We start from the raw sequence: 14,238 nt of genomic DNA, 5'->3' as shown, positions 1-14,238 counted from the left end.
CAAAAGCGCTTGTTTAACGTCAGTAGCTTGACAAATGAGCATTTAAGTTTGGTTTTTGATGTTGGTGTGCTTGTTCTTTCATGACACCAACATGTTCTAAGCAGCTTTCTTGTCACCAACTTGACTCTTCTTGAATATGGAGCCTCGATTTCGAGAACTCCATTTGCTTTGATAGCCTTGATAACCCAGACCCTGCTCTTAAGCTTAACTGGTTTGCCAGGTTTTGGTTCATCACTTTCCACAATAGAGCCTTGGTGGACTATTTCATCTTCCCTATCTTCTTCCTCTTCCTTCACTTTTGAGTGGAAACACTTAAGGCTTTTCTTGACCAACTTGGCACCTTGCCCTATAGTCACTAATAAAAGTTCATCTGTGGCTTTAAGACTAGCCTATTTTTCTCGACTTTGTTGCTCAGCTTCGAAGACATTGAACGTTATCTCTCTATCTTGGTCCTTTAATTTCAATATTCCCTCTTCCATATGAATGACAACCTTAGCTGTCTTCATGAAAGGTCTTCCAAGAATGAGTGGTATCTCTACATCTTCCTCCATGTCCATCACTACAAAGTCCACCGGGAATTGGAGCTTATCAATTTTTATTATCACATCTTCAACTACACCAAATGGATATTTGATAGATCTATCTGCCAACTGAAGCATCATTCTTGTTGGCTTGGCTTCAAGACCACCAATCTTTTTAAGCATAGAGAGAGGCATCAGGTTGATGCTAGCCCCTAAATCAATAAGAGCCTTCCCTATATCATGGTCTCCAATGGTGCATGGAATGGTGAAACTCCCCGGATCTTTAAATTTTGGAGGGAGAGTCTTCTGCATGATGGCACTACAATTTCCCTGCACTTCAATTGTTTTCTCATCTAAATACTTCTTCTTCTTGCTCAGGATTTGCTTCATGTACTTTGCATAGGCAGGAATTTGTTGCAATGCTTCAGTAAAGGGTATGGTGATCTCAAGCTGGTTGAAGATATCCATAAACCGCCCGAATTGCTTCTCCTTCTCCTTTATCGAGTGGATTTTTGGATAAGGAAGTGGCTTCTCGAGTTCCTTTCCTTGTCTTCTCTCATCTTCCTCTTCTTTCTTTTTCTCTCCTCTAACATTCTCCTTTTCTTCTCTCTCATCTTCTTTCAAATTATTTTTCTCTCCACTCACTTGTTCTATCTCATAATCTTTCTTTGCTTTTTTTCTCCCTCCCTCTCTCAGCTAGTACCTTTCCACTTCTAGTACTGATAACCTTACATTCTTCCTTCGGATTAGTTTCAGTATTGGCTCCAAAACTCTTATCAGACTTTTCCTCTAGCTTCTTGGCCAGTTGGCCAACTTGTATCTCCAAATTCCTGATGGAAGCTTCCGTGCTTTTATGGTTGGAGATGGACACTTGTATAAACTGCTGAAGAGTGTCCTCTAACTTTGAGGTCCTGTTAGATAAGGAGGGATGTGGTTGATATTATTGTTGAGGTGGTCTGTTTGATGGCCCAGCTTGTCCTTGGCCCATGCTTGGGTAAGGTCTCCATCCTTGGTTGTAGTTACCTTGGTGGTCTTGATTACCCATATAATTCACCTCTTGGAAATTGGCTTGCATGACACACTGACCATTTACATGATCTCCACCACATAGCTCACATCCTTGATGTTGAGCTTGAGAAACATTATGGAGCTCTTTAGGAAGTTGAGAGAGCTTATTCATGAGAGCTTCGAGTTGTTGGGTCATTATTTTGTTTTGAGCTAACAAGGCGTCTTGAGATTGTAGTTGAAAAACACCTTTTTGTTGAGCCCTTTCATTCTGCAATTCACTGTCATTTGCAGCCATGTTTTCTATTAGCTCATGGGCTTCTTCTGGTGTCTTCCATCGAATATTTCCTCCAGCTGAGGCATCCAACATCAATTTGGTTTGGGATCTCAATCCTCCCAAAAACATAGTCAGGACAGTAGGCTCATCAAACCCATGAGTGGGCGTCTTTCGTAGTAAGCCCTTGAACCTATCCCATGCTTGACTCAAAGTTTCACTATCATCTTGCTGAAAAGATGATATTTCCTGCTTTCCTTTATTTACTTTTGACTGTGGGAAGTATTTGTTGAGGAACTTGGCAACCACATCCTCCCATGCCGTGAAGCTATTCTCAGGAAAAGAATTCAACCACACCTTGGCGTTGCCTCCCAATGAGAATGGAAACAGGCTGAGCCTTATAGCTTCATCAGGTACATCATGAATCTTCACAGTATTACAAATATCAAGGAAGGTGGCCAAATGATTGTATGGATTCTCATGAGACAGGCCATGGAATTGATTATTTTGCACCAAATGGATGAGAGCAGGCTTCATCTCCATGTTGGCGGCATTAACCCTTGGCCTAGCAATGCTGTTGAAGTGAAGAGGCCTTGAGAATGTAGAATAATCCTCCAAGGTGCGTTTAGCTTGGCCATCACCATGACCATTTGGATTGGTGGCCATATCTTCTCCTTCTTGATTAAGAATAGGAATGAATGGTTGCTCCGGAATCTCAAGAATTGGAGAAGTTTCTCTAGAAGTACTGTTCTGCCTTCTCCTTCTACTATTGTTTCTTCGAGCTGTCTTCTAAACTTCAGGATCTTAAAGGAGAGGTTCAGAGGATCTTGTGCTCCTAGTACGAATTGTGCCCTGCATACACTAAAGACAACAGTACTAGAGCACCAAGTTAGCCAAAAATAAAAGAAAACAAAAATTATTCACAGTAGAAAGAATATAAGAATAAAGCCTAAGTTGGTTAGAAACACACAAAAGTATAGTATTAACACCGAGTCCCCGGCAACGGCGCCAAAAGCTTGTTGAGACTTTGGCAAGTGTACCAAATCGTTTCAAGTAATAAAACCGGTAAGACCGGATATCGTTTCCCAAGAGACTCGTGTCACCAAACAATCGTATAATTTCCAACTAACTTAGACTAAAGAATGCTTCATAATTTGTGTTTTTGTGCAATTAAAGTAAACATGAAACATAATTGATGAAAGTGATCTTAGATACTCAAACACTTGGAAATGGAAAGATTAGAAATGATATGGAATGGTATTGTTGGGGGTATGATTTCACCTACTTCACTCTTATGTATAGAAAATCACTTCCTCTTCATTAATATGCCAATGTCAATCTACTAAATTACTCAAACCCAATCCCTTGGTAGAGAGAGCCTAGACTTCCTTATTAGGCTCCAATCCCTTGGAAGACCTAACAATTATTTCCGCATTAAGAATTGAGATCTAAGACAACCAAATGTCCTAATTCTATCCCTAGATACTATTTCCATTAGGTGTTTAATCCAAGTCCAGATTTACCCAACATTTCCCAATATCAAGCAAACCCTAAAATCATGTCATGGATAGCAACTTCACAACAGGCATTAAGAGAAGGAATTAAACACTAACAATCAATGAAAGAGGCATATATTCATTCAAAACACAATAGTTTACATAAGAGTTTAGTGGCTACATCAATCCCCCAACAATAATGAAACTAACTCTCCATGAATGGAGAGCTCAAGCTTACAACAATGGTGGAAATGGAAGAAGGAAGAAGACCCAAGGGTGAAGAAGGACTGTTCCCACAGCTCCTAGCTCGCCTCCAAGAGCTCCAAATGAGAGAAATCGTGTTTGGGCAACCAAAGATCCAAACCCCTTCGCGTTTTAGGGATAAATAAGCTCGATCTGACACATCAGCAAAAGTCGCGCCCGGGCGCGAACCTCTCTGGGAAAGTCGCGCCCGGCGCCCTCTCTGTCACGCCCAGGCGCGAACCTCTCTGGAAAACTCGCGCCCGGCGCCCTCTCTGTCGCGCCCGAGCGTGGACCATCTGGAAAAGTCGCGCCTCCTCTCTATGGGCGAGCGTCCACTGATCGCTGGACGAGCGTCCACTTCTCGCTGGCCGAGCGTCCACTCTGGACGAGCGTCCTCTTCTCGCTGGCCGAGCGTCCACTGAGCGTCCTCTCTGGACGAGCGTCCTCTTCTCGTTGGCGAGCGTCCACTGAGCGTCCTCGCTGGACGAGCGTCCACTTCTCCTGGGCGAGCGTCCTCTTCTCGCTGGGCGAGCGTCCTCTCGTGCGTCCTCGTTGGACGAGCGTCCACTTCTCCTGAGCGAGCGTCCTCTCGTGCGTGCACACTGGACGAGCGTCCACTTCTCTCTGAGCGAGCGTCCTCTCGTGCGTCCAATCTGGGCGAGCGTTCGTTCGTTGGGCGACGAGCGTTTCTGCATATGTGCTTGCTTCTTGTGGTTGGTTCAACTCTATACATGGTTGGAGACTCTTCCAAGCTCATTATTAGCTACAAAATAAGGGATTATCGATGAAAGTACATCAAAGTAGCCCAAAACACAATTATTTAGAAAACAAGACAAAAGAAGAGGATTAAACAAGTTATAAGTTAGAAAGGAGTTGATTTTGCTACTAAATTGATGCTTAAATAATGGTAAGAATTAGCATTATCAGAGAAGCTAGTGTTTTCTTTTAATTTGAGTTACAATGTATGCTTTAGTATTTAATATTATGTGAGTGGAATGTATTTTAGTCTTTGCTTGAATTAGGTGTTTCGTTGAAGTATGCATGTTTGATTTAGTATAAATTTAGTTGTATGAATCTGCTTAAATGTTTTAAAATGTGATGAATCTGTTTGGAATTAACCATGATGTTGAATTTTGGGTGGTTGAGAAGTTAGTGATTGTACTTTGACTGAAGTTTTGGAAAAAGATGGTTAAGTATGGTTGTAGGTCAGTTTTAGTCTAAATTGGGGGAGTTGATAGATGAGTTTGAGAAATAGTGGTCTAGATGAGGATATTGTAAGTTAGTAATTGTTGTGTGACTATTTGAGACTTGGGAGTATGATGAATTATCAAAGAATTGGTCTAGAAGTATGTAATAGACACTAGGTGGTGTATTGATATGAATTTTGGTGTATTACCAATTCTAACTTTTTTTTTCAACTTCTAACCATCCTAATTCATGTTATACACCTAATTAGATTTGACTAATTGATTTTAAACCTTCCTACCGTCAATCTAAGGCATTTTATACACAATTTATACTCCAAATCATCAAATTTATCAACTTAGAGACTCAAATCTCATTCTACCACTTTTGGCACTACTTTCAGCCACTTAAGTACTGAAGCAAGTCCTAATTGACTTATCTAACCTATTCTAACTTACCAATACAACCTATAACTTCTAATTCACAATTTCACTACCCCACTTCCTCAAAACTTACCTAAAACCGGTATACTTCATTCAAATTTCTCATAAGTCAATCTCACAATAGATTTTAACATTTCATCTAGTCTATAATATCAGAATCATCATCCAATTCATTTCATATTCATAGTTTCTTCACACACACTTACAACAGCCACAGTAAACACATTCATTCTAAAATCAAAGTCAACAATTCAGCTCATTATATATAACTAACATACTCTTCACACATGCACAATATAGTTAAATAAACAGAGATAAAATCCAACTTCCCTTACCTCAAAGAAATACTACCCAACTCTAGAAAATCCCAACTTGAAACTTGTGTCTCAAGGAAACTCTACAGAAACCTACAACTCACCGATTGGTGATAAGAAATCAACTTTAATTGAGCTAGAAATTGAAGAGAAAACAACCAGATACATGCAAACAGGAATCGTTGCATAATCACAGTCCAAGAATGTACGGAAAAAGAGGGGAAACAACTTACCGGTTCAAAATAGGAGATTGATCGGTAGAGATGGTAGCCCTCGACGCCAGGATCGTCTAGGTACTCCCTGATCATCGAACAGATACCCCGAGAGTGAGAAAAGGTAGAGAGAAGTGAGAGAAAGAGAAGAAAACAATGTTTTAGAAAGATAAAAATATTTTAGATAATGAACCAAACTTTAAAAAGTTCTATTTATATTATAATGTTATTTTATAATAAAATACTCGATCTCATACTCTAATAGTCTATTTTCTAGCTTCTTATATCATTACTATTATATGTGACCTTGTATATGAAAAAAATATACGAAGAAAGAATAATTACGGTGTAGAAATGGAAAAAAAAAGTTATAAATGATTTTTTAACTAAAAAGTACTGAAACAAATTATTATCGTATATGGAATATAGAAGGTGCTTCGATAAGTATACAATAAAACAATAAAAAGATAAATATACAAGTAAACATAAATAATCAAGTAAACATAAATAAATTTTTCAACTTTAAATCATATTTATTACTTTTAAGAATAACTTTTTCTTTGCTGAATCACACACACAAATTTAAATTAATAAAAAAAAAATAAATGCATAAAATCATTAAAAAAAATCAATAAACCTAATTAATGATGATATAGTACGATAATTAGTAAATGGAACTAGTTTTTAAATAGCTCACATCATACATGTATTCATCCAAAAGAAAAAAAGTTCAGACTATTGTTATGCGATAGTTTTTGTATTCACAAATAAGGTTAAATTGATTTTTTTTTTTAAATAAAGATTATTTTGTCTTTTTAAACTTGAAACCAATCTAGCAAAAATTAAGAAAGAAAAGAAAAGAAAAAACTTCTTCCATTGAAGGACGTTGTCTAGGGTCATAATTTAGGCATTTCAGATTAAGTTTTGGTGGTTGAATATTGACCCTTTATACTACTATGATATCTGTAAGTGCTCCTAAATCATGATGCTACAATTATTCTCGCTAAATTCAATTCAATCATATTTTTTCCTTTTTTTAATATACTCCAAAGTTACGAGCTATTTACAAATAGAGAAATTTTCTTTCGGTAATCAATAAATGTGACTTAAAAGGAATTTTCATGTTCCTACTGATTAAACTCATAGAATACATAAGGTCTAATTTAGTTATATGAAATATATTTAAAATACATCTGAAGATTTTAAAAAATATGTCAAAATCCATTAATAGCAATTATTCGCTAAAAAATTTATTCGTGAATATATCCTGACACAAATATTTTTTACATTTCTAATAACAAGTGTGTATGTAATTCGGTTAAACATTAATATTTTTCTGAGCCATTCAAACTTGTATGATTAAACATAAATACAAACATTTAACATTTTCTAGAAACAATTTATCCAAGAGTTTAGTAACTTATTGATTCAATTAACTCATTAAAAATTCTAAACTACCAAAATTTTAATGTTCATATTACCAAATCCAAAGAAAAATAACAACCAAATAAAATATGTTTAAGTTTATATTTTGTTGAGTTATATGTTGTAAAGATATATATAATCGAATGAATTTCAACCACATGACTTGCCACAAAAGAAATTCAAAGTTTTAGGATCCATAACACAGATACATTTTCATCTAATGTCACACTCCCGTTAATTTAAATTAGTAAAATAAAATAAAACAAAAACATAAATTATCAAAACAATCATAAACCTAATTAATGGTGATATAGTAAAATAATTAATTTTAGTATAAAAATATGCTTAGTAAATGAAACTAGTTTCTAAATTGATCTGGTAGACATGTATTGACGCATGTATTCATCCAAAAGATCAAAAGTTCCACAATTGTTATGGAATAGTTTTTATATTCACAAATATGGTTAAATTGATTTAAGTTTAAAAAATATATCGAAGTTATTTAATTACAATTCTAAACATAGTGTGGTCAAAATGGGTTGAAACCCGTGAGCCAATCCGGCTCACCACGGGTTTGAGTCGGGTTGGGTTAGAAAAAAATGTAAAATTTTTTATGCGAGCCAATTTTGACCCGGCTCACTAAGAACCCGGCTCACACGAGTCGAACCCGTGGTGGGTTGGGTTGGGTTGGCTCACCAACCCACCTATTTTTTATAATTTAATTATCATTTGTTTGATCTTATTTTTAGACCTATCTACAAGCATGACAATTTTATCTTATGCTATATATTTTTATTAACGGCTATATGTAGTTTATTGGTCAAACAGTTGTGTATGTCTCATTAAATTTTAAATTGCTTGATAGCTTATATATAATCTGAGAAGAAGAGGGTGAAAAAAAGTTAATTAAGTGAGCCAATGAGTCAACCTGTTTAACCCACCAACCCGTGGTGGGTCGGGTCGGGTTCGAATTTTTTCAGCTCGCTAATAAATGAGCCGGGTTGGGTTGATTCACTAAGTGACCAACTCGTGGTGGGTCGGATCGAGTAGAGCCGGGTTACCCGTTTTAACAGCTCTATCTAAAGATATATCTAAACTTCTCTTACTCTTATAAATTAAATTTAGAAACAACTCATGACAATTTGTTTCACATGTAAAACTCTACATAAGATAACTAATGAATTATGAAAAATCTTTCTATTTGCCAGTTTAAATCTAATCCTTAGGTCATTTGATATTTTTCTAAATAAAGAATATTTTGTCTTTTAAACTCCAATCTAGAAAAAAATAAGAAAAAAAATTAAAATGTATGTTGGGTATCTTCAATGGTTATCTTCAATGGCTTCCAATCCCTCAAGAACTTCTTCCATTGAAGGACGTTGATGAGGATCACCCTCTAGGCATTTTAGAGCAAGTTGTGCTGCTTGTAACGCAGCTTTGGGTGAATATTGACCCTCTATCTTACCATCGATAATTGTTTTCAACTTTTTTTCGGAAGAGAGACAGGGCTTGCTCCATTTAACCAGGTTCTGCTGCCCCGTTGGCCTTCTTTTGTCAAGTGCCCTCATGCCTGTAAGTATTTCAAGAAGCACCACACCAAATCCATACACATCACACTTCACAGACAAGTGCCCTGTCAAATATTTATACAATCTAAACACATGTCAGTCGGTGGTGGCTCAAAGCATTAGACTTCATTATTCCATATTTTTAGTCTACCTTCCCTACTTCATCTTCCACAAAACATTCATTACTTACTATTACTACATTAAGGTCTGTTTGTTTAAAGGAAACTTTCTGGTTTCTTGTCTTTGACTTATTTTCACAAGACAATACCTTTTTTCCATGTTAAGTTTCTTTGAAATCAAGAAGTCAGGTGTCATTTAAGTAATTACTTGTGAATATGTGAAATTAAAACAAATAGTACTTCCTCATATCAAATAAACCAGATATAGTTACCCATTAAGGCATATTCTGGTGCAATGTAACCACGGGTGCCCATGGTCCTGGTAATTACATGTGAATCTTCCCCAGGAAGCTCTTTAGCAAACCCAAAGTCTGCTATTTTTGCATTGAATATCTGTAAGATAGAAAATAATGGTTATAAAAATTATATGAAGAATTTAGCATCAAATAAATATAATTTTCTTACTTCAGAAATATGATGCATGTTAGGTTACTCGCTCCATGTACTTGGCTCTTATACTTGACCAATTAGTTATGAACAAACCCGTGGTAAAACTAAGAATGGGATCTAAATTATAAAATCTGTGTTCATCTCAATAAGACACGACAAATGTTTTAGCTTCCATTTCTAAAAATAGTGGAAAAGATAGACTAATAAACAACGTAATAAAAGCAATTAACAAAAAGGTTACTAACATCATGTAGGAGTATATTTGAGGCCTTGAAATCTCTGTGTATAATTTGTTTTTCCGACATGTGCAGGAATGCAAGTCCACGAGCAGCACCAATAGCTATTTTAAGCCGGGTGTTCCAAGAAAGTGGTTCTATGTTAGGATTTCCTGCTCAGGAACAAGACAAAGCAAAATTGTTAAACTCAAATTCACTTTCTTTCACTATTTTATTAATGTTCAACTCATACTTCGAAAGAGATGATTCTCCAAGCTTCCCTTGGGCATGAACTCGTAGACAAGAAGAAGTTCATCCTCGTCCCAACAGTAGCCCAATAACTTGACGAGGTTGGGGTGGGAAAGCCTTCCCAAAAAATTCACTGCTGACTGCATTTTCAAATTAACAGAAAAACATTTAGATAATCAGAGAGCTAAAATGAATTTATCACAGGAAGGTACCCTGATTTGTTGATGCTTACACTATAATCTTAAATGCAATAGACAACTGAAATACCAACATGGTTGAATGAAAACATTTAGGAATGTCTTGTTAAGATTTAGCACTTCCTTTAGAAAAGAAAAAGTTGACTTAATTTTACCGTCCTTGTCTAGAAAAGTTTTCATTTTCTATAATGCATCTTTGCTCCAGATGCAGTTCAAGGCCCAATCACATAACGGATTAAGCTCAATCCAGACGCTGGATTACAGATCAACTGTCTAAGATTAAGAATTCTAAGACGAGATCCAAATACAATCATATTGCCCTTAAGAGATCTCAGACCCCATATATATTATTATTAAAGAATTCATTTCCTATGAACAACACCAGCATCATTTATTAGGTAATGTTACTCTAAGCACCTCCGGAGTGTATTTCAGATTCATTAGCATTGATCCTCGTCCCAACAGTACCCCAATAACCTGACCACGTTGGTGTGAGAAAGCCTTCCTAAAACGTTTATCTCAGACTCCATTTTTCAACCAACACAAAATCATGTTTAAATAGCCACTCAAGTTGTTCAAGACGCAGGATTTATGATTGGAGATTAAATACAATATAACAAGTAAAACTTCAACATGATAGAATGATAAGCACTTAGCCAGTTATGTTTTGTCAGGTCCTCTGGAACAGCACAAATTCATTTAACTTTACCAGCATTGTAATGAAAAGTTTGTATTCAATTGCTGACATGCATAACATGTTAGCAATTACTTTAATCTAAGGGTGGAAGTGTTTCAGTTCATTAAAAATTTAAAGTCAAAGTTTAAAAAATGTAATTCAAAGAGATCAAAATAATGCGACCTGCCACTGTCGAAACCCTTGAAAACCCTTCGGGTTTAACTTTTTGATGGCAACTACCACTCCAGAGCCTGGTTTGGCGGGAGTGAGGGTGTTCTTATCCAACCATCCCTTGTAAACTCTGCCAAATCCACCTTCACCGACCAATCTGTCGGAGCTGAAATTCCTTGTGACAGATTTCAGCTCATTAAAACTGAACACTTTCAACTCAGGCCATTTCAGAACTTGGCGAGCGGGAAAAGGAAGAGGACGAGTAGAGCAGTTGCTGCCGATGCTTTCTCTCACGGAAAACTGACTCCCTCTGATCGTGTTGGCTGTGGTGGTTTCGGAGAACTTGTGAATGTCTGATGAACCTGAAAACAGAGGAACCGAACCCCTCGTGTGAAAAATTTGAATTCGAGGAAAAAGGGAACGTTTGGCATAAATTTAGAAAGGAACGGAAAATTTGATAAATTGCCTGAAAAGTGGTGGCAGTTGAGTAAAGAGTGACGAAGTGAGTGAGCACAGGAGAAGAAGAGACCCATGTTATGGCAGTCTTAAACCTCTGTAATTGGTCGTCACTGAGTCAACCAGATTGCCCACTAAACTCAATTTTTGGATTGCCGGCACTTAAATTCGAAGCAGTTTATTTCTGTTGTATTGTTTTTAGATAATAACTTCGGTTTTATAGAATTATCGCATTAGCTTCAATGCAAATCAAGAATTGTCAAGTATAAGCAATCTTCTTCAAAAACATTAGTGAATCATATACCTTGATAAACACAGGTTATACCCGCAACAAAGTCACCTTTAATACCAGATAAAGTAATAAGGTTGTCTTTTTTGGAAAACCATGAAACACCGATCCATGGATAAAGACAAAATCAGATATATTTTTTCTATGGTATATATTATTTGCTTAATCTGTAAATTCAATCAAATAACATATATAGGCTTTTTAAGTTATGAATCCCAACAAAAAATTCTTTTGGTAGTTAATAAATATAATTTAAGAAGATTTCTCATGCATCTTTTAATCAAACTTACAACACACATTATGTTTGTCCTAGTTCCATTACCATTTATATGTTATCAACTTTCATTCAACTAGTCACCTGGTCTATAGCATTGACAGCACTAAGAAAGAGACAATGAGAATCAAGATATTACATTTTTCATGTTATATGTTAACAGATGGATCTCAAATTGTGTTCGGCTTGTAAAATAAATATTGGGGGTCCAAATTCGTAACTGCCCATTCATCACAATTTCATACTGCATTTCATAATTTGGTTGTAAAATAAATGATGGGGTCCAAATGCTTGCTTATTCTATGTAGAATTAAATGTTTTCATTTTGGTTGTTGAATTATTGTTACAAAATATCATAATAACCTTTAGGCTTAATACTCTCCAGTTTCGCTCGAAAATGTTAAATTAGTTCATCCTTTAAAAAGTATGTCAATTACGTCCTCACTTAATAAAATTTGCATCAATGAAATCCCTTCCGTTAAATCCGTACAAACGGCGTTAACTATTTTATTAAGTAGGAGAGAAAAATAGTTAATATCGTTTGTACGGATTTAACGGAAGGGATTTCATTGATACAAAATTTATTAAGTAAGGACGTAATTGACGCACTTTCTAAAGGATGGACTAATTTGACATTTTCGAGCAAAACTGAGAACAAAATAGGATATTAAGCCTAACCTTTATTTGTTTAAATTGTAGTTCTTGAAAAAAATTCCACAACCATATAGTTTGACAAGTACAAATTATAATTACAAAAAACATAGCTTTAGAACTATATAAAGTAACAACAGAATGCTTTTGAAAAGACATATCTTCCAAGAATAAAAGACAAAATCAAGTGTGATCACTTGCATAATTATTGTTCTGTTCAAAGTTATGATGACTTTAAGCCAAAGAGTTTAACTAGTATGATTGAGGAACAACTATCGTACCAGAAAACTAATTTTTATCAATTTTTCCTATTTAAGTTATTTTAGTAACAACAAAATTATCTTTTCTAATATATCCAAGATTCTGGGGAATTTGTTTAATTTATCGCAATGGATCCCATACCGATTTTATGATAGTAGGATTGTAATAATTAGTTTTATTCTAAACTAACGCTTAGGTTTTATAATAGGCCTAATGTATTAAGTCTTACTTCATCCAAACTCTAATTGAAGGGTTTCTAACGTTTGTAAATGGTTGGAACTGGATAATTTTCTATATAGTTCCAAATTGTCCGGATCGATATCTGTAGGTGCTCCTAAATCATGATGCTACAATTATTCTCGCTAAATTCAATTCAATCATATTTTTTTCCTTTTTTAATAATATACTTCAAAGTTATGAGCTATTTACAAATAGTGAAATTTTCTTTCGGTAATCAATAAATGTGACTTAAAAGGAATTTTCATGTTCCTACTAATTAAACTCAGAATACATTATGTCTATTACAAGAAGATACATTAGGCAGTTAACCATATATATGAAATATATTTAAAATATATTTGAAAATTTTAAAAAATATGTGAAAATCCATGAATATCAATTATTTGCTGAAAAATTCATTGGTGAATATCCACGGAAACAAATATTTTTAACATTCCTAATTATAAGTATGTATGCAATTCTGTCAAGTATTAATTTTCTTTTGAACCATTTAAACTTGCATGATTAAACATAAATACAAACATTTAACATTTTCTACAAATAATTTATCTAAGAGAGATGACTTTGGTGACTTATTGATTCAATTAACTCATTAAAAATTTTAAACTACCAAAATTTTAATGTTCATATTACCAAATCCAAAGAAAAATAACAACCAAATAAAATACTAAAAAAATTCCAAATGAAATATAATTTACATTACATAGTATGTAATAAGTTTCATCATAAATTTGAAAACCAGCAATTTTAGACAACGTGCATATTCATTAATATGTAAAAATTTCTAAATTTTTTAAATCATACATGAATGCAGGAGTTGCTCTAATACTAACTCAAGAAATGTTTTGACATATTGTTGTTGTTCCTTACGTATTCTTGTAAGTTTGAAAGAGTTACTTTTGCTACATAATGTGGTACTCATAGTTGTTAAGATAAAAAGGTTGTCATTGGGGTAATCATGATTGGAACATTTTCTCTTTGAGAGAAAGTACCAATATGAGAGTGACTCATTTTTTAGGAAGAAATTATTGATAATTCAAGTATAAATTTCATACTTAAATTAAATACAAATAAAAAACTTATAAGGAAGAAGACTAATAATCCAAATAATTAATTATATATAATATCTAGAAACTAAAAATATATATAATTATATTTTATTCTAATAAATAATAACTTATGGCATAATTATGTTATTATTGAGCCTAATGAGCTATGTAAGAGTTCTAACCTAGTTTTCCAATATTAATGAATGATTTTCAACCACGTGACTTGCCATCAACGAAGCTATAAAGTCTTAGCAA

At 34.7% G+C, this 14,238-nt stretch overlaps 1 protein-coding gene and 1 pseudogene across 1 annotated transcript; both read right to left on the bottom strand.

Annotated features, from left to right (window-relative positions):
* Positions 1-389: 389 nt before the first annotated feature.
* On the bottom strand, positions 390-2,758 carry LOC124825634 (uncharacterized; annotated as a pseudogene).
* A 5,520-nt stretch (positions 2,759-8,278) lies between these two features.
* Positions 8,279-11,531, bottom strand: LOC124825631 (putative serine/threonine-protein kinase PIX13). The gene is made up of 6 exons (XM_047298292.2): positions 11,230-11,531; positions 10,776-11,125; positions 9,724-9,859; positions 9,501-9,643; positions 9,078-9,198; positions 8,279-8,751 (listed from the first exon to the last, which is right to left on the bottom strand). Exons 1-6 carry the CDS (start codon positions 11,294-11,296, stop codon positions 8,441-8,443), a joined length of 1,128 nt encoding a protein of 375 aa, XP_047154248.2. The 5' UTR covers positions 11,297-11,531; the 3' UTR covers positions 8,279-8,440.
* Positions 11,532-14,238: the final 2,707 nt, after the last annotated feature.

The sequence above is a fragment of the Vigna umbellata genome, chromosome 1 (genome assembly GCF_029865625.1).
Source record: "Vigna umbellata cultivar VRB3 chromosome 1, Vumbellata_1.0, whole genome shotgun sequence".
NCBI lineage: Eukaryota > Viridiplantae > Streptophyta > Magnoliopsida > Fabales > Fabaceae > Vigna > Vigna umbellata.
This window is presented reverse-complemented; position numbering and strand designations above follow the sequence as displayed.

Bases quoted from the DNA above. Each gene is read 5' to 3' on its own strand.
- LOC124825631 (XM_047298292.2), bottom strand. From the start codon at position 11,296: ATGGGTCTCTTCTTCTCCTGTGCTCACTCACTTCGTCACTCTTTACTC. The intron at 11,126-11,229 runs GCAATTTATCAA...CTCTGTTTTCAG, and splicing joins CAACTGCCACCACTTTTCAG to GTTCATCAGACATTCACAAG. The intron at 8,752-9,077 runs GTAACTATATCT...AATATTTGACAG, and splicing joins ACCAGAATATGCCTTAATGG to GGCACTTGTCTGTGAAGTGT.